The following is a 20086-nucleotide window of genomic DNA, read 5'->3' on the forward strand; positions in this document are numbered from 1 at the left end:
TCAGTTCTACAAATAAGGAGGTACTGTTAATTGTCCATCTAGACATTCCTTAGAAAACCCAAATAGCTGAAGTCCTAAGACTGAATCTCAGCAGACAAAAAAAAGAGAGACAATGTGTATTTCATTCTTGCAAAGTAAGTAGGTGTATTCAACATACAGGGGAAAAAGGTGTAAATGCCCTGAACAAATTTTCAGTCCTGGAAAGAAGTATCAATAAGAGAATATAAGAAATACTGGCACAAACAACTGGTGGTTCTTTTGGCAGAAGAAATGATGAACACAAAGATAGTTTTACGAATTACAGTAGTTAAAGCTCCAGGAAGCCATGCTAAATTCATTAATTAGCAACAAATCAAATTTATGGCAAAACAAAGTTTACTTCCATGTTTTATTAATACAGATTTATCTGAAGAATGTCAGTGTTGCTGAACTTCATCAACTCATTATTCAATGTTCATTCAGTTTCAATTAAACACTAAAGGAATTTCTATTTGCACAATCTATATTGTCAGCATTATTAGATCTGATGTAACATATGTTTGAGGTAGAGCCCTTTCCTTTAGCAAGAAGATAAATTCAACAATAATCTTGTATTCCTTCCAGGACCATACCTTTGGAAAACTTAAAATAGGTAGTAAATCTGTATGTATTTGGGTAAATAAATCTCTTTTTTGATTTATTTAATTAGCAGTACAACTAAATACAACTAATTGGAAAACATGTGGCTTTCTGAATGTTAACTGTACACTTCTGCTACTACATCAACACAAAGTGGCATTTATCTCCTCAGCTTTTCTAAAGCTGCTTAATCCAAATCACAGTGTATGCATATACATGCATATACATGTGTATGTCCACATACATATATGTACATGTGCACTAATAAGGAACATACAGGGTAGAACGTTACTGAAAATTGAGGCAGACAGGCTAGGTCTAGGGGCCTTATGAACATTTGTAGTAGTTTGCTTAGGAAGAGGTAGGTCAATTTTTATTTATATCCCAGAAGTCCCAGACTGACCTAACATCAAGAGACCTGAGCTCTGGATGAAATATGCCTAAAACCACAACATTTTTGGCCTACAGATCACATTTCAGTGAGCCTTCATATATGTCGAGATCACGATTAAGCAAAGATGGGAAATACTATTTTTTACATAGTAGCAGCAAAGAATTTCATAGATTTAAATAACTTTTGAAGTATATAAAATGCCTGTCATTCAGTTCATCTCAAACATTACCTCTTCAGAGGTCTTCCCTGACGCTCCACCCAGAACACTGCTCTACCCATACAGCTGTTTATTTTCCTAACACTACTCTCTGAAATAACTTGTTCCTTCATCTATTAACTTGTTTATTGTCTAGCTGTAGAATAAGGCTCTATGAGAACAAGAATCCTGTTTATCTTGCTCATTACTGTATTTCTACGAGATGCTGGACACAATTATTACCTACATGCACAGAAACACACTTACCTGGACTACAGCATGTGTATTTCTATTTTTTAAGGTACATTATTTCAAATCAGAGGTGGAATATTTTGCTGCTTTATAGAAAAACAATACATACTGCAGTAAAAAATTATTTAAGCCTGTTTAAACTGAAGAATTTTGATGGGAAAACAATTTAATATTTTTAGTAAAATAACCTCTAAATTACTCATTAAAGACAATGTTTTTCCCGCAACTTTTACATCAGTTAAAAATAATCAGATAAAACAGCTTTAAACATGGTAATTTATTTTATGCAGTTGCTTAAATCCATTGTTTAAAAATGTTCAAAAGGCACTTTAAAAAACATTTAAAAATACATTTTTCTGACTTACTGGTGATCACTTAAAATAAGCAAGTCACCAGACATTTTTAGGCCATTCATGATACTATCACCTTACATAATTTTAAAATTCCAAAACACAAACATTCACTGTGTAATATAACACACTGCTTAGCAGTAAGATTAGTTCCCTCTAATAATATACTTTATATGGATTATTAATTTGCAGGGCCCTGCAAAGTTATTTAAACTTAATTGATATAAACTAAAAACTAGAGAGGTAAAGGGGTTGAAATAGAGTACTATTCAATTCTAAAACTAGTTTTAGAGTTGGTTTCTCTAAAGAGAATTTATAAAATATCTTACTGTAATCTGTATTAAAATTTCTATTTCAACTCCAATATATAAACATAAGTCATTTTTTTAAATCAATAGAGGTTACATTTAGCATAAAATAAACCACAGGTTGTTCTCCAGATTTTTTAAGTATGCTCTGTCAAGCCTACCATAAATAAGTAGAGAAATGAGGCAAATGAGGTTTTTTTGTTTTGAAAAAAGGGGAAGAGGGGGAGTGGTCGAATACAAATAACTTTATTTAATAACTGTGTATGTAGAATTAGTTTAAAATTGTAGATTTTTCAGTAGGGCAAGTATCCTGAGAGCCAGCAGGCTTTATTCTTAAGACAGATTTTTACTTCCAATCTCATAGGGAAACCTAAAGTTAATAGGTATAAAATTACCAGTAAGTGATACATACACACTCTAATTACTAATAACAGCCAAATTAACCTTGTGAGAGGCAGCATTAAGAGTAGTTAGAAAATGGAAATTAGTAATCAAGGAAATAAAGATGGGCTATAAATACAAAGAAGCAGAAACTGTCAAAGAATACTCTAAAGAAATAAAAGGGCAGACTTGATCTAATCAATCAAGTGAGGGATATTTCAAGCCTCAGTCTGGTAGTAACATAGTATGACAGGCTCAAGGAAGTGAAAAATTAATACTCAAACAATTATGAAAATAACCAGTTAGCAAATTTTATGCTCAAATCCAATTACCATGTTTTTTTTAAAAATATTTAAAAACTGGTCTGTGATTTATTTTCAAATCTTCTTACAGTAACAAAATCTCCAAAGGTTAAGGTATTTGAAAACAAATAATTGAATTCTGGGACAAAATCTGCTTTGTATCATTTATGAACTTCTCACTTGAAAACACAAATATACTGTTATTGGAGAACATAAGATAGTAAAAGCCTTATATTTTGAGACCACATGAAAATCATTTACCCAGATGATAAAAATCTTAATTTAAAGGACAGTAAGTCTTTATCATCATGAAATCTGGTTTTATGTGCTCTATCAAATATTTGGAGAGTTTTTTGCTTTATTAGGTCATATAGGACAGTCAACTGATTCTTAAAAGTGATGAAATTTTGATAGTATGAATTAGCAGAAAAACATTCTGCATATTATAACATAGTACTTTGCTACCTCTGTTTAAAATTTTTTACTAATACTTGTGGGCATTTTTGATGCATTCATTTAGGTATGCTCTTACTGAATTAATATGTACTTACTAGTACTTGAACATTTCCTGCCACAATATGAAATTACTAAACTTCATACTTTAATGTGAGCTCTGGTATTAGTCACTATGAAGGAGTTAAAGAGCTTTGCCAAAATGAATGATCCACTGACCCTTTAAATATCTTAAGTCTTTTACATTTAATACACTGTGAGCTTGAACTACAATGATTTAAAATATGCTTTATCCAAATCTTTGAAAGACACCTTACTTATGGGGCAGTAATCCTCAGCATGTTCCAAGGATCATTTGCATCAGAGTCACCTGGTTTTAGGGGACTACATGAATAAGACTCACCTTGAGGGCTAGCCTCTACCGCTATGGTTTCTGATTCAGAAAGTCTGGGGTAAGGCCCAGGGAAGGAGGTATTACCAAGTCCCCAGGTGATGTTAGTACTGCTGGTTGGGACTATACTTTGAGAATCAATGCTCAAGGGCGTCTGGCAAGAATGCATACTCCTGGGCCTCATGCTACAATCAGAATTTCTGGGATTGGGGTCTTGAAATCTGCATTTTAACAAGCTCTCAGGCAAGAATGTAAGAACCACAATTTGAGAATCACTATAACAATCTGGCTGGTTAATTTGATTATTACTGGCTAATGTATCAGATGTCACATGTCTGAGTAAAAATGGAAATAATGCTAAATGACTAACCTCAAGGCTGACATGGTAGAAAGAACACACAGGTTTTGAGTATAAATTCTAGCTCTGTTACTTACTAGTTTTGGGACCGTGAAAAATAACTTTAATTCTCTGAGCCTCAGTTTTCTCATTTATAATATAGGCATAACATCCAATTTGTGAGGATTAACACTAATGTACACAGAGTATCTAAGCATATTACCTGGCATCCAGTAGGCATCAAATGAAAACTAGCTATTACTTATTATAAGAAATGTATGAAGTATTTCCTTTAAATATCTGATTTGATTAAAGCAGATTTTCATTTATTTAAAACGAGTATTTACACTCTAAGGTAGTAGAACACTAAGAAAACTATGCGTAGCACTCCATACTCAGGGTAAAACAGTGTTCTTAAAATTCATACATTAATCCTCATAAAAATCCTGTGAGGTAGGTAGTATCATTGTCCCTAATTTACAGATGAGGAAAACGAGGCACAGAGAGATCAAGTAAATTGCTCAAGGTTACAAAACTCGTGATAGAGCCAGAATTTAAACCCAGGCAGTCCAACTCCAGACCCTAGGATGCATCACAATGTTGATTTCCTATGAGCCAATTTTAAGATTTTTGCATTTTATGGTAAACCATTTATACTTCTAGTACAAAAAAGTAGCACATACAGACTGCAAATAAATTCCTATCACCACCAAGGTGAAGAGTTGTTCAAAGAACAGAATGAATACCTTGAAATTCTGGCAGACGGTATCACCATGATAACAATAAAAAACAATTTAATACGTAGAAGTGGGTGTGAGTTTTCACTATGTGGACAGAGTAATCTATAATTAGCCACAAAGATGAACATCCTCTCAAATACACCATCCAAAGAGGTCATGGTTTTGACATGTTTTGGCACAATAAATATGAACTATTTAGCTAAGCAGCAGATCAGTGGCATGAGAGCCACATAAAATTAGCATAATGATAAACATAAGAGAAATGTAAATTATTAACATTTAAGATAATCTCATAGAAAGTCTATAAAGAATTGTTATGATACACTCAGATAATTTGCTAAAGACAACAAAAATTTAAAATTTTCCTTCCTTCCAAAAATTCTTTAAATAGAGGGTCACTAAAATTAAAACAAAACATTTATGAATGTATTTTGATGACAGTCTTGAACTGGTATTCAGCTCCACTGGTAAAAATAATTATTCCCAAATAATAAGTTAGCATCAAAATTCAGGCTGTTATTCATAAATTAAGTATTTGGTGTTAATATCTGACATATTTGAGTTTGCCTAAGCATTCTGTATTTTAATTAACTCTGGTCAAAATGTTGCAAATTATTTTGCCAGTGTAACTAATAGCCATTTTAGATCCTGAAAATGAATTTCAAAACTCTGGTTTAAACAAGCTATGAAAGGCACAAACAAAGTTCTTATCTCTCAACAGGATGAGAACACAAGGAACTATAATTATGTAGCTGGAAAGAGTTTTAAATAGTCAATTTAAAATGTCACTTAGTGATTCCTGAGAGTGGTACTGATATAAGAAAAGCATCCCCAAATAGCATTACATTTACTATTTATTACGTACCCATAATTAACAATGGGTAAATTTGGGAATAAAACATTTAAAATGCATGTTTATAGAATGCTATTAATGCTTTCAGTAAATAAATATTAACAGTTGAGAATGGTATTCAAGAACGGTTAAACATATTTAGAAAAGACACAACAGGGACTCAGTAAAAGGTTAACTACCAATTAGAACCAAGTATATAATACAGTCAAGGCCGATGATAACTTCAAAATGTGGTTTTATTAATGCACTTTAGGACAAGTGCTATTCTCACTCTACCTTCTGGAGGAAATACTGCCAATTATAGTCACAGCAAAATTTTCATTAGACAAAAAACTGCAAGTGTTTTGGGGGAGGTGGAGTTTGGTTCATTTATATCATACTGCAAATATAAACTCATGTCTTGAGTTTATAAACAACACTGAGCAATAATATTTCCTTCTAAAATTTTCTTTAAGGCAGATCTGTTTAGCATCGTGTGCGTGTGTGTGTGTGTGTGTGTGTGTTACTAACAGGGTGCAGTGTAGTTTTAGCAAATTTAATTATTTAAGTTTCTCAGTGAAAGCAATACATGTGGTCAGGAACAACCAACAAAATCTTTTCTAGTCCCTCTGCCTGGCCACCATTTTAAAAACACAAGTTTTTCATATATATATATATGAAATATATATATATATATATATATATATATATATATATATATATATATATATATATATATATATATATAACTGTATCAAAACACACTTTAACAGACTTCACAGCTCACTTAAAGCTTCAGTTTACATCAGTCATATGAAAAATTTCTAATATGGAATGTTCACTTCAAAAGAATTCCTCACTGGGATTCCAGTGTTCTATATAAGAAACGCAAAAAGTTCTTCAGTGCAATGCTAGACATTTTACCTATGTTCATGTATGTTTCTCTTTCGAGGGCTCCCGTTTTACTTTTGGATCTTCATGTTTGTACACTTGACTTATTTCCTTTAGCATATTCTCAGGTAAGGCAGGTTGATATCTGTATAAATAACCATATGGACGAAGATGATAAACGAGGTATTCTAACTCATACATAGTTGTAGGATCAACATAGTGAAAAGAAACTGCAAGGTCAGAACAGCAACCAGGACCCTAAAAAAGTAGAGGAAACAGGTATTATTAATAAATAGCACACTATAAACATACAATATTCACATACTGATAAAGGAACACCAATTTTAATAGAGTCCAAGCATTAAAGCTAGCAAAGTAAAGCAGAGGCACATAATTTATTAGACCTGTGAAAAAAACCAAGAGTTTTCAGAGTTCCCACTGATTTAAAATTAAATGTGAAATTGCTAAAGTATATCTAACTGAAATAATATTCTCTCATACCCTACAGTGTTTTAGCAGAAAAAAATCCTGAGACTTCTTCAAATGAAATGGCAGCTAGACAAAGGATTAAGCTCTATTTCTCCAACTTCTGCTTTCTCTTCATAATTTTCTATGAAGTTTTGCTTGGCTCAGCCTCAGAAAGACACCTTTGGAACATTAAATAACTACAAAGCCTTGCCCATTATGTGTCTGCAACCTAATACTTCATCTATACATCAACCCAAACAGTATAGTATTTAAGAGAGGAAATGCTGAGTCACACCTCAGTTTGAGTCCAAATTTTGCCTACCAGTGTATAATCTTGAGCAAGTTATTTAATCTCTATAAGCTTCAATTTCCCCATCTTCAAAAGATGGTTACTTAAAGGAGAGGATGTGTATAAAATGCTTGGTACCATGCTTTACTCACAGTACATACTCAATAAATGTTAGCTATTACTGACAACATAATCACGTTCAGGTGGCTCTCAGTAAGGAGGTCAGAGTTAAACCTTTGTTCAGTTATATATTTCTCATGGATTCGTGACAGAATTGGTATGAGAGCAGATTTAAAACAAGATAAAACCAAAATCACAAAAATACAATAAACAAACAAAGAGGAATGAAAATAAAGAAAATAGAAATTTAAAAAACTAGTCCCAGAATTAAGTAGTCACAAGGTCATTTTAGGGACAGAATTGGTATCTGGAGACTGTTTCATTCAGTTGACTCCAACAAAACTTAAGACTCTACCTAATGTCTTTGCAAGGACCTAGGGAGAAAGATAGTCTGGTAAGTTCCCAGAGAAGATTCATACTGCCCTATCAAACCGAACATTTAGTAATTCATGTTTGGAAGTATGTAGCTTATAATGCAGTAAAAATTATTAAGAAATTGTTCATTGTATTTTCTCTGGTCTTGTCTCTGACCTTCCTTTGAAAATAACACCGGATAGATGGGTTTCTTGGACAACCATGCAGATACTGTAAAATTATCTGGTGCCTACTTTTACATCATTAGGGAAGTTAAGAATAGGAATAAATATGAAAAGTAAACAGATAAGTCAACTTGTGATTATCACACCATTTCTGTCCAACAGATGAATGTAAGCCAGATAATGCAGTAGCCATTGTTTAAAAAGTAAAAAGAAATAGATGAAAGTAATTTGAATATAATTTAACTGAATAAATCCATATTACTCTCTTAATATTTCAATAGTGATCAATATTTTTAAAATTATTAATGAAATCATTCCTTTTATTTGTGATAAGTCCTTGAAATCACGTATGACTTTTATAGCTGAGCATATCTCAATTTGGTTAGCCACATTTCAAGCACTCCGTGTCCTATGTGGTTAGTGGCTACTACAGTCACCAGTGCAGAACAAGGGTAGCTGATAATAAGTTATTGATCCTCTCTGGAAGCAATTTTATATAACTCTGAAATATTGCAATAACATTTTTGATAAGATTTACTGCATTTATGTTATACTCTATTGGGCTGGTTTTTTTCTTTTTTTCTTTTTTTTACTGAATGGCCAAGATAGTGTTATTATTAAGCTTTATAGGCAATAAAAGAAAAAGCAATAATTATTAGAAACAAAATACCTAGTTCTTTTCATATGGTTACCTCCAAAATTCAAGAAAGTTGAGTGAAAAATCATCAGAAATAAAAAAATCCAGGAATGGAGCCAGATTTTAAAGACGTTTTTTAAAAAAAACAGCTTTCATATATATATATACCAGTTAAAAAGTTTTAAGAAAAAGCCCAAGAAGAAGGGTAACAAAAACATTAAAAACCTAGGGAGATACTTAAGAAGAAATAAAGATCTATTTGAAGAAAAGTATAAAACTTTACTAATGCACCTAAAAGGCAACTTAAAAAATCCTGGGCAAAGGTGTCCACTGTCCCTAAATTAATAAATCTTTATCACAATGATAAAGACATGAGAGTTGCCAAAAGAAATTTTTAAAGGAAAAGAGAGAAAAAAAAAAAAAAGGAGAGGAATACATACTTTTAGACTAATAACACAAAAAAATTGTAAAGCTACAAGGTTCAAAACAGTATGGTGCTGAGCCAAAACCGAACAGAACAAGAGAACAGAACTGAAATCCCAGATACTGATCCAACTACAAGTAATGCTATAGTGAATGATAAATAATGGAAGCATGTTTAAATAAGCAATGAAAATAAGACTCAGTTAATAAATGGCAGTAGAAGAATTAGTTAACAATTTGGAAAAATCAGGCATTCTCTATGTCACCAATATACTAGTAAGTTTCAAATGGATTAGAGTTAATATAAATAATAAACTGAAGGATTAATATAATAAACCATATTTGATCATTTCTGACATACAAAAAGGTAATTTCACAAATAGAGGGATGGAGATAAATATATATATATATATATATAAACATTTTAAAATCCACTATATTTTAAATCCACTGTATCAAGACAGTTTGCAAATTCTCTGGTGAAACATCTGTTGCTAGAGAACAGACCATAGTCCTGGGGAAAAGACTTTATCCCTATGGAACAGACTCACTTCTAGGGAAGTGAGAAGGGAACTGTATGAAGAGTTAGTTCTGAACAACCAACTTAAGAATATAATTCTTTGATCAATTAGAATGTTTCACACCCTCATCTGCTAGATAAAATTTTTGTACACTGTATTTTTAGTGATGACTATACAGAAAAAGTGTATGTATGAGATTTGGGATGGCTTTGAAAACAGCAACTCCCTTAGAGAGAAGAAAATTTAATAAATGATGAGTAATAACAGAAGTTTGATTTCACACTGGATTTATACAGAACCTCCTGAGAGAGAAGAGGCAATATGAGAAAGTTGGGTCAATTTTGGTACTTGCAAGTTTGTTGTAGAGTCTTTAATATAACTCACACATCTTTATAGGAAGAACATAAATTTTTCCATCCATTTAAAAAGCCACTACAATTTAAATAAAATATGTACCGTAGAAATATTGATTTTGTTAATATAAGGTATATTCTAAGGTATACCCTATTTGTAGGTGGGAATTGTGGGCAGTACACTTAAAGGGAAAGTAGGATATTTTACTTGTTACAAAGTATAATTACTTGTTATTATATCCCTTTGCTATTACTGTTATGTGTACCCAATATCAGATAATCTAAGTAAAATCTTACATGCATTTAGATATATTTGTTATTTGCATCTGTAATGTTCTTGAGTCTGGGTACATTTTTGTATGGGAAGGGGTGCAGAATTAAGAAAAGAGGTCAAGTAATCTTGGAATGGTTTAAGAAAAGTTTACACTAAAAAAGCATCTAAAATAGTATCTCACTAAAACAAAACGAAAATAGACTATCAAAAGGCAGACTTGGGAATGTATCTGTTCTACAGTTTAGGAAATTCTTGCATTTATAATAGCAATAAAATGCTAGCACACAGTTTCAAATAACCTCATTACATAAAACTGAACTTTAAAACGTTTATTTATTAAAATGGAATTTTATCCCAACAGAATGTTTACTCTAACACATCCCCTACCCTCCTTTGGTGGGGCACACATCACATTAATCACAGAGGAGGGCTCATGATGGAAATAATAAGAACTTTTAGAATGAGAGTGGGTTTGCAGTACTACCTAAACTACTTGTCAGGGTAGGCAAGTTACTTGACTTCCCTGAGCCTCAGTTTTGTCATCTATTAAACACAGGATTACCATAAGGATTAGCTATCATTTTTGTATAAGTACCAAGAACACACTGGTCATTGCCAGCTGAAACAATAGTGATTTGCTTCAAAATTTCCTGTTAAAGCTGGTAACTTAAAGCTTGGTTCAGGTGTTCTAGGTCAAGGTTTTGAAACCTCAGTGCTATTGACATTTTGGGCTGGATAATTCTTCACTGTTGGGGACTGTCCTGAGCATTGTGGAATTATCAGTATCTAGGGGGTTTACCCATTAGATGCCAATAGCAACTTCTTAGTTAACAAACAAAAAGGTCTCCAAACTTTGCCAAATGTCCTCTAGGAGGCAAAAAAAGCCCCCGGTTTGAGAACCACTACCCTAGATGGTGATTTGAAAACACTGGCTTGTGAAGAAGAGAATGGTAGCATAAAACATATTATTTCTATCTTAGGGCCACAGAAAAGAAGGCAAAGAGCACCAGTGAATTGCCTAAAGACATTATTAATCAACAAGAGAAGTGAATCTAAAAGCTAGATTTCATGATTCCTGGCCTATAGTCTTCACTGCTGCAATGCTCATAATAGTAAAAAACTGGCAACAACCTACTAAATATATACCAGCAGGAGAACGGATATGTTACAGCATACTCATATATTAATAGATTATTACACAGTGGTCTAAATTAATGAAGCAGATACATATATTAATGTTGATAAATTTTAATGTGTAAAAAAGCAAGTGTTCAAGGATACATATGGTATAGTTCTACTCCTTTAAAAACCTGCAAAACAATATACTATATATTATTTACGGACAAACATGTAGGAAAAATGTAAAAACATGCGTAGTAATGATAAGTACTAAACTCATGAGGAAGGAGGTAAGAGAAGTGGATTGAGGAGGGTACACAGGATTCAACTATCTACCTTTTTCTTTAAAAAAAAACTGAAGCAAATGTGGCAAAAGATTAGTATTTGGTAAAGCTGGTTGGTGGGTACAAAATATTATATCCTCACATATTTAGCTATACATCTGAAATATTTAATAAAATAATGTATTTCAGATAAAATTCTCAGGAATGTAAGCTAAGGTGTCAAGTGAGAGCTGGGATTTGTAAGGTGCTTACTGTGTGACAGGCACTGTACTACACCAAAATTACCACTGAATGAGACAGCTAAACCAGTCCACCGTACAAATGAGGAAAATTAGGCTCAGAAGTTAGGCAAATTCTGTCCACCCAAAGTTGTTCAGCTATCAAGTGGGAGAGCAGGATTTGAACCTAGCTCTTTCTGAACCTCAGAGTCTTCTCATGCGTGGTTCCTGAAGACTAGAGGGCTCTTTACCCAGATCTTCTCACAGCCTGCTCTCTGACCTTACTCAGGTTTCTGTTCATTCAAAAGTCACCATTTAGTGAGGCCTTCCTTAATCGCCCAAACTAGAGAACCCCATTCCACTCTGGGTCACTCTCCATCCTCTTTCCTGGCTTTACTTTTCTTCAGTACTTGCTGCTACCTAAAATCCTACTGTATCTTGTCTAGTCTGCCTGTTTATTGTAGTCCCCTTGACCAGAATGTAAGGCTCATGAGAAGTGGAACTTGGCCACCGTATTTGCTGCTATATTCTTAGTGCCTGGCATATAGTAGTACCAAAATTTGTTGAATTACTATTCCTGATACGTCTGTTCTCATCTAGTCTGTCATTAACTGCCATTTAAAAAAAAAAAAAAAAACTAAGTGAGATCCTGTTATTGATACTAAAGAAAGATACACATTATTAGCTAGTTTTTTTTTAAGTAAGTAAAAGTCAGTCTAAGTATTTATACAGTAATAAAAATTCTAAACTTACCTCTACAGGAGGATAATAGTTATAATTCCAGTACCAAAAGGTTTTAGGCAGATAGCCCTTGATCAAGTGGTGTTCTGGTACAAAGGGATGAAAAGTTTCTTTTCCAGTGGTATCTCTGGAATCTCCTGCTTCTACATTTATAATTTCCATGCATCTCCCCAGTGCTAAATCTTCAATGGAGGAACTATGTGTACATTCATCTGTTTTAAATGCATTAACAAATCTCTTCAAGGCTTCTTTGCTCAGTACATATCCTGCTCCTCCACTCATGTAGCCCTGCTTTACATAGGGCTTAAATCTTCTCCCAAAGTAAATGGGTTCTTCAGGGTTGTATTTTGAGAGAAGCCATCTCAAGTTATCTAGTATAACATATGTATCATCATCTGCTTTCATAAACCAATCAGCATCTTCTAAATAATGCTCATGAACATACTGAAAAGCTTTAATTGTTTTCCAGTATAGCTGGTCTCTGCCTTCTCTGGTTTTTAATCCCACAGCAGGGAAGTCTTTATTTTCTTCTGAACTCATAAACAATACTTTATTACAACGCTGGGCCCATGTAGCTTTGACGTGCTTGGCCTTTTTCTCTAGATTTTGAGGCCCTGTCATTACCCAGCAAAGAATTTTAACCTTCTGATAGAGGTATTCAGCGATGTCTGTGTTCTCATCTGTTAAACAGAAATTTTTTAAAGTTATATTTACATAGATGTAAAACCCAAATTAATTATATAAAAAGAAGACATTTTCTTAAACAATTTCAAAGACCTTCCCTCCTATATACCTCTCTACCATCAGTGATTTAGCTGAGAAAGGAAAACTTAATCTAATGTGAACTGACATTGTGATTTATTAGTTTCATGTCAATCTTATCCAGATTACTGGAGCTAACAAGAGTTGTCACTATGACTTAAATTTTTACTGTCTGAACTGTGGTTCACTGACCAACAGCATCAGCATTACCTGGGAGTTTGTCAGCAATGTATCTTAGGCCCCACCCTAGACCTACTGAATCAAAATCTGCCTTTTAACAAGTTCTGCTGGGGATTCGTACACATATTAAGCACTGCCTCATATAGTCTCTGCTTTTCACTATGTTCTACAAAGTAAGATTCAACTGGTTCTCAGTAGAACATTGACAGGAATTTCTCACTTCTCTGAATGAGCTTCTGAAGGGCAGGAAGGACAAGCTGATGAAGCAGCATTTCATTATGGAGTCCGCAAGGGTCCAGTGTTGTGAATTTCTATAGTTACGAAAAGGTGGTTTTGAAAAGGTTTCCATGACTACCACAGTTCAAAGAAAAGGAGTTAACATAGAGTTGAGATTACTTCTCATAATAACATACTTCATTCCAAAATGAAATCCACTAGTGAGAAACCGAACAGGTAGAGGTGGTATTTTCAAGACTGTCTAGAGCAGTGTTTTTCAAAATACTGATTTTCAAGGAAATAGGGAGCTTACGCTAGAATATAAAGCAACATATTAATTCTTTCACTGGGGAAGTCGTCTTACACCCACCAAAAAGCCCACTTAGCTAAGCAGTGAGCTTAACTGAGTTACATCCTGGTGTAAGGTCCTTATCAGGCTGCAGATAGGAAGCCAACAATTCACAGGCTGTCAGGCTAGGACTACATTTTGAGTAACACTGGTCTAGAGGAAGAGTCCAACTATGAGATTCTAGATCAGCGCTTTGTGAAGGACCAATTTTTATTTCCAGTAGAGACCTATATTTGTGTAAATATGCTAAAAATGAATTACTAATAAAATAAAATGTAAAAGAGAAATATAAAATATAATCCCTAAGTTTTTGTTTTTAGATTATACACAATTACTGTTAAATTACCACAAAGGTTTCTAACTGTTTAATTCCAATTTCAATACTTAGTCAGTTGTGGACCAGTGTGAGTCTGCAAAACCACACTTTGTACAGCAATGCTCTAGGCAGAATCCTGAGGAAGCATACCCTTAAAGTTAAGGTCAACCAGTGAGTTACAAAAGCTCAGTCCTGTGGAAAATTAACAACTGTTGGCATACGTTTCTAGTTAATTAACTAAGAGGGAACAGAAGGAAGGGCTGGGCAAAGCAGTGCATGAGAAATATTCTCATGTCCCTCTGAATATCAAGAATTCACGATCCAAAATAGACAAAATTATCCCCCTTTCAGTCAGAGAGCATCCACAGTTCATATACTTGAGGAGCCCAATCTCCTAGCTATACAGATATGCCAAGTCCCAGATGAACAGGGAGGATGGTGGAAGCAGGAACCCCAATATGTTTCCCATAGAGCAAGACATCTTGCTCCCTACTGCTGGAATCTGGTTGATAGTCTTTCTCATTCTTTCAGTTATTCATTCATTCATTACTTTGTAGTAGGCATGTGCTGGCACAGGAGATAAAAAGATGACTAAGACACGTGTCCTGCTACAGAAGAACTCGCTTTAGAAGTCACTCTGGAAACTTGGAATGCAAACCAATACTTGATATACACTAAGAGATGCTGTACTAGAGGAATGTATAAAGGGGTTCAATGTACTGAGGGTGAAAGAAAGTAGCTGCTGATAAACACTGCAGAACAGTGAAATGGGAAGTTGGCTAGAACAGAGAAGAAGTGATAAAGCAATACCAGGAAAAATAAGAGATGATGCAGAAATTAGGTCTTTAAGTGGGCAGAAGCTCACTAGAAGAAAGGACAAATAGCATGGTGACATTTGGTTGAGTGAAGGTACATGGATATAACTGAAGATCTGAACTAGGGCAAATGTGCTATGGATTGAGAGAAGAAAATGATAAAGAAGTAGACTGTTAGAATTTATGACAAACGGGACTGACTGGTAAGCAAAGGATAGCACCTACCATGCATAGTTTCTGGCTTAGACAGAAGGTAATAAACTATATTAAATAGAAGGAAGAACAAATTTTAGGATTAGAAAGGAAAAGAAGGAGTGTGATTTACACATGTGACGTCTGAGAGATACAAACAGACCTTTAGCACACCCCACATTTTGTGGGCCATCGAGCAGAACAAGGAGGTCCTAATATATGTGCCTGCAATTGAGGCCAGTCTAGTACAGCTTAACAGTAGTAGAGAAGCCTGTTCCAAATGATCAATTGAAGACCTAGGGTAATGGTACAGAGCAAGTGCACAATGATTAAACTGCTCTCTAGTAAGAAAACAGCACACCTGCTCAGAGCTCAGTCACTGTCATATAAACATTCACACACATGACATGCTTCATAATAGTATGCATGTACTTGCTAGTTCATAAAACTCAACCAGGATGTGATACCTCGCCCCTCAACCTCAGCTTGAGAGGTAGGAAAGAAATAATTTACTGCCAAAAAGATAAGAGAAACAACTTTTAATGGGGGACCTTCTGCATCCCAGAATTTCAATGATTATCAAGTTGCTATATTCTTTTCTATCAAATATATTACAATTTGCAGAGATTTTTGAATTGTGAATGTCTTCTCCTAGTATCTGGAATTGGGCTAAGGTAAAGACAGTAAGAAACAGGTGGAAACTAAAGTTATGGGGGCCAATAACATCACACAGGCAAAGTAAGAGCCAAAGAAACTTGGAGAAAACTAACATTTAAGGGACACATAAAGGACACAATTGAGAATATTTGGTTAGAGATAGAAAAACAGGAGAAAATGAAATCATTATATATAACACATCCCTAGTTTTCTACTTTTCTAATTTTTTTTGCTTCTCAAAAGGAGAAAAGATTAGTAGTATTAGTACTGATAAAATATAAATTGAGATTTATATATACCTCTCGAGTTTCTCTAAGAAAACAAGACTAAGTAAAAACTAAGACTAAAACAAGACGATTGCAAAAACCAAGACAGAAATAAACCATAACAAAATTAGACAAAATAAAAATTTTTAGAAACAAATCAAATCTAAAAAGTTTTGCCTTTTGCCAAATTTTGGTTTCTTAACTATTTCTATTTAAAAATGAATTCAAAATTAGTATCTTATTCCTTAAGTAAATCTAGGTTTTAGTAACTTCCTTCTCCTGAGGCAAAACAAAAACTGTCATTTAATATCTGGAACTAAGCTTATTTTCATCAAAAGACATAGTGGTACAACAAACTTTTCCCAAGTCTCTCAACATTTAAATAGACTGAAAATACTATTTCTATTTAGTCCTTAAAAAAATTAACCATACCTTTATGTTGGCTAACATCTGCATCAAAGTTCATCTGTCCTTCTAGGGGACTCTGTCCATTGTCATCTGAATGTCTAGCATGAGGATCATTATGAAGAATATTAGGCTGGATGTCCTTCTGTTCCCCCAACAAAATACTAAGTAGCTGAGAACATAGAACAAATCCAATTGCTGATCCACAGAGGAAGGTTAAAAAATTCAGCCAAGATTTAGAGGCCATTTCCCGAAAATGTATTTCTGTAAGAAAAAAATTAGCAGGACGTTATAAATTATAAAGTAATATACATACCAAGAGTAAAAGGACTGATAACTTAGCTATACTGGAAAGTTAATTCCTTTCATGCAAGAGAACATTTCTAAGAATATTTAACATTTACCCCTCTATTTTCTGCTAAAGCACACGAAGCCTATACTTTCAGGGATCATTTCTATAGTTCTTTACTAGGCAAAGAGTTCTTAGACTTGACTCTAAAAGCACAATTCATAAAAGGGAAAAACTGATAAACCAGACTTCATCAAAATGAAAAACTTTTGCTTTGTGAAAGACCCTACCGAGAGAAAGAAAAGACAAGCGACACTGGAAAAAAAAATTTTGCAAGCTACATATCTAACAAAGAATTAGTAATAAGAAAAATTAAAAACTCCCAAAACCAACAGCAAAAAAAACAAAAACAAAAACAATCCAATTAGAAAATAGGCAAAAGACACGAACAGCTATTTCACTGAAGAGGATGTACGGATGACAAATAATCACATGAAAATGTTCTGTTTCATCCCCCATATATCCATCACACCAACTGAATTACAAATTTGTTAAATTTACTTTATTCTTTCTTCAATTCACTACTGTATTTTAATGCAAATCCCAGACATTAAGTCATCTCACCTCTACAAACTGCTCTGAAAATATGGATATTTTCTTACGAAGTCACAATGCCCTTATCAAATGCCTAACAAAATTATCAATGCCTAACAAAATTAACAGTAATTCTTTGGACTTATCCAACTCACGGTATGTAATCAAATTTCCCCTACTGTCTTCTATAATCAAATTGCCTCAATTAGCTCACAGGTGTCTTTTTACATTTAATTAATTCAAATCAGGATTCAAACTATATCCAAATTCACAGATAAAATGAAAGAACAAGAATACACTTTATATAACAAATAGCTATTAAACATGAAAACTTAAATGAAATACACATTTCTCTAGAAATAATCAAATAATCAAAGCCAACTCAAGATACAAAACCAAAATGGACAAATGACCACAGAGGAAATAAAGAATGTCAAAGAGCCAGACTTCAAAAAGGTCCAGGCTTTTCCTCAATAAAATACTTCAGTCTTTCAAAAAACATATTATACTACATAAATCATTCTAGAAAATTAAGGAGCAAACCTTAACCACTTCTTCTTTTATGCAGAAGTTGGATACCAATATCTGACAGAGCCCCCAAATAGAATAGAAAACCTCAGTCCAATCTCACTCCAAAATAATACATTATTAAACAGAACACAGCCCAAACGTTAGTGGTTATCTCAAGTTGGGTCCCCAAGAAGCAAACGCTGAGGTGAGGCATTTGTGTGAAAGTTATTTATTAGAAAATATTTCCTGGAAAAACCTGTAAGGAGGAGGGAAGGGAAGGAAGCCAATAAAAGGTAAGATACCAAGCAAAGTCCATGGAGAGTAATTTTAGCTCAATCCCTCAAGGTAGTTTTGGAGGCAATGTAGTCCATACCTCAGAGTTGTACCCATACAGTCAATCACTAGTTAAGGGCTATCCTTAGAAAACAAATTTCCCAGACACTTTCACAGTTTACACATTAGCAAAGTAGGCTCTGGCAGTGTGAGGGCAGCCCCACAATAAAGACCCTCAGGAGACTGGTATTTGGAATAAAAATATACCATGAGCCCGTGAGCAGGAAGTAGATATAGGTCTATAGACAGAGTATTAGCGTCATCTGCTACAGTGATTTTAGAACAGGTAAAATTAAAAACTAGTTGGTTTAGATTTGACCTATGGAATCCCCAAAAGGTTAAGCAATGAATCATTCTAGTCCAAGCATCATACAGTGAAGATCACTGGTAATAAGCCTTAACAGCATGGACAGAGATCTCAATACAATTTTTAGTATCTACTCTAAAATATAAATAGCCAGTTAAGAATCACTAGATATTTTAAAGAAAGCCTCTAATATGAAAGAAAAAGACCAAAATAGTCGAATTTAAAGTAACTTGACAGAGACTATGTAATGAGATGAAAATTTTAAAAATCCCCCAAACTATCACTAGTATCCTGAAAGATAAAAAAAAAATCATGCCCTTGTATTTCTGAAATAAGAGCAAGACAGTAGCTTAAAAAGAAAAATCCTCAGAACTAAAAGAACTCCAAGAAATTAAATTATAAGAAAATCAAAAACCTCAATGAAACAGCTGTAGGATACGGTTAAGGAAACCATCCCCAAAGTGAGCAAAACGAAAAGGCAAGGAGTGGAAAATAAGAGAGAAAACTGATAATTAAAGATCAGTTGAGAGGTGTAGATATTTCAAGGAAGTTCCAGACTGAAAGGATCCAATGATACCCAGCACAGTAAATACAAACAGACCGATAAAGATACATCATAATGAAATTACACAACACTTGGGTCAAAGAAACCATTCTGTAAGCTTTCAGAGAAAGTGGCAAACTGTCACATATAAGAGATCAGGAATTCAATGGGTTTGAACTTTCAAACAATAACACTCAAAGTTGAAAGCAATGGAGAAATTCTCTTTCAAAATTCTGAGAAAAAATAATTTCCAATCTAGAATTTTATATGCAGCCAAACTATCCAACAAGTATGAGGGATGAGTAAAGATATTTTAAAGACAAGACAGATTTTGGTCAGATCAATATTCAGTGTATCATCCTGCATCTATTTTAAAGCACCAGTAGGGAACTGATGCAGAAATGTTGAGTAAGCTGTTGAGATGCAGGTCTGAAACCTGGGAAAATATTCATAGTTGATCATTTGTATATCTGAATTACACGTTAAAAATAACAGCCAAATCTAAAATAAGATGTAGCAAATGAAAGTATGTAACACTGAATAATGATTCAATGCAAAAGATACTCTTCTAAGTGATTTAAATTCATGCATCCAATCTTACCACAGCATGATGCAGGCTAAAAGAGTTGTGTAAGCTCTTGATACTGTTGATAGTTTGACAGTGTGGCCTGATATCATTAAAAACTCAAAAGACAACTTAAAATTTTCTTTAGTATATTCCCCTCTTTGTCTTCAAAGTATAGCTCAGTAATTCAACCTCAATATAACAGAAGGAAAACATTTTAATAAAATGTAAAGAAGCATTCATGAACAGTGCTTGTACATAAGCCCTCAAGAATCTGCTAAATGAAAGATTCATAGTCAAAACTTAGAATCAACAAGAGATAAAATTATATAAACTAACATATTCACTAAACAGA

The 20086-nt window shown here is 33.7% G+C and overlaps 1 protein-coding gene across 4 annotated transcripts in view; it reads right to left on the reverse strand.

The window, feature by feature from the left end:
- C1GALT1 (core 1 synthase, glycoprotein-N-acetylgalactosamine 3-beta-galactosyltransferase 1) overlaps positions 1-20086 on the reverse strand; it is a 45097-nt gene that overhangs the window by 13524 nt on the left and 11487 nt on the right. For 2 of the 4 annotated variants that reach the window (XM_010972230.3, XM_010972259.3), the window contains exons 2-4: positions 16617-16853; positions 12444-13111; positions 1719-6703 (exon numbers count right to left, since the gene is read on the reverse strand). In XM_010972230.3, the coding sequence (XP_010970532.1) occupies positions 6485-6703; positions 12444-13111; positions 16617-16853 (1124 nt within the window). In that variant the 3' untranslated portion in view covers positions 1719-6484. Of the gene's footprint in view, positions 1-1718; positions 6704-12386; positions 13112-16616; positions 16854-20086 lie in introns of those variants that run through there. The other 2 variants (XM_074367451.1, XM_074367453.1) reach the window with 2 other exon arrangements.

This window comes from Camelus bactrianus, chromosome 7 (assembly GCF_048773025.1).
Source record: "Camelus bactrianus isolate YW-2024 breed Bactrian camel chromosome 7, ASM4877302v1, whole genome shotgun sequence".
NCBI classification, from domain to species: Eukaryota; Metazoa; Chordata; class Mammalia; order Artiodactyla; family Camelidae; genus Camelus; species Camelus bactrianus.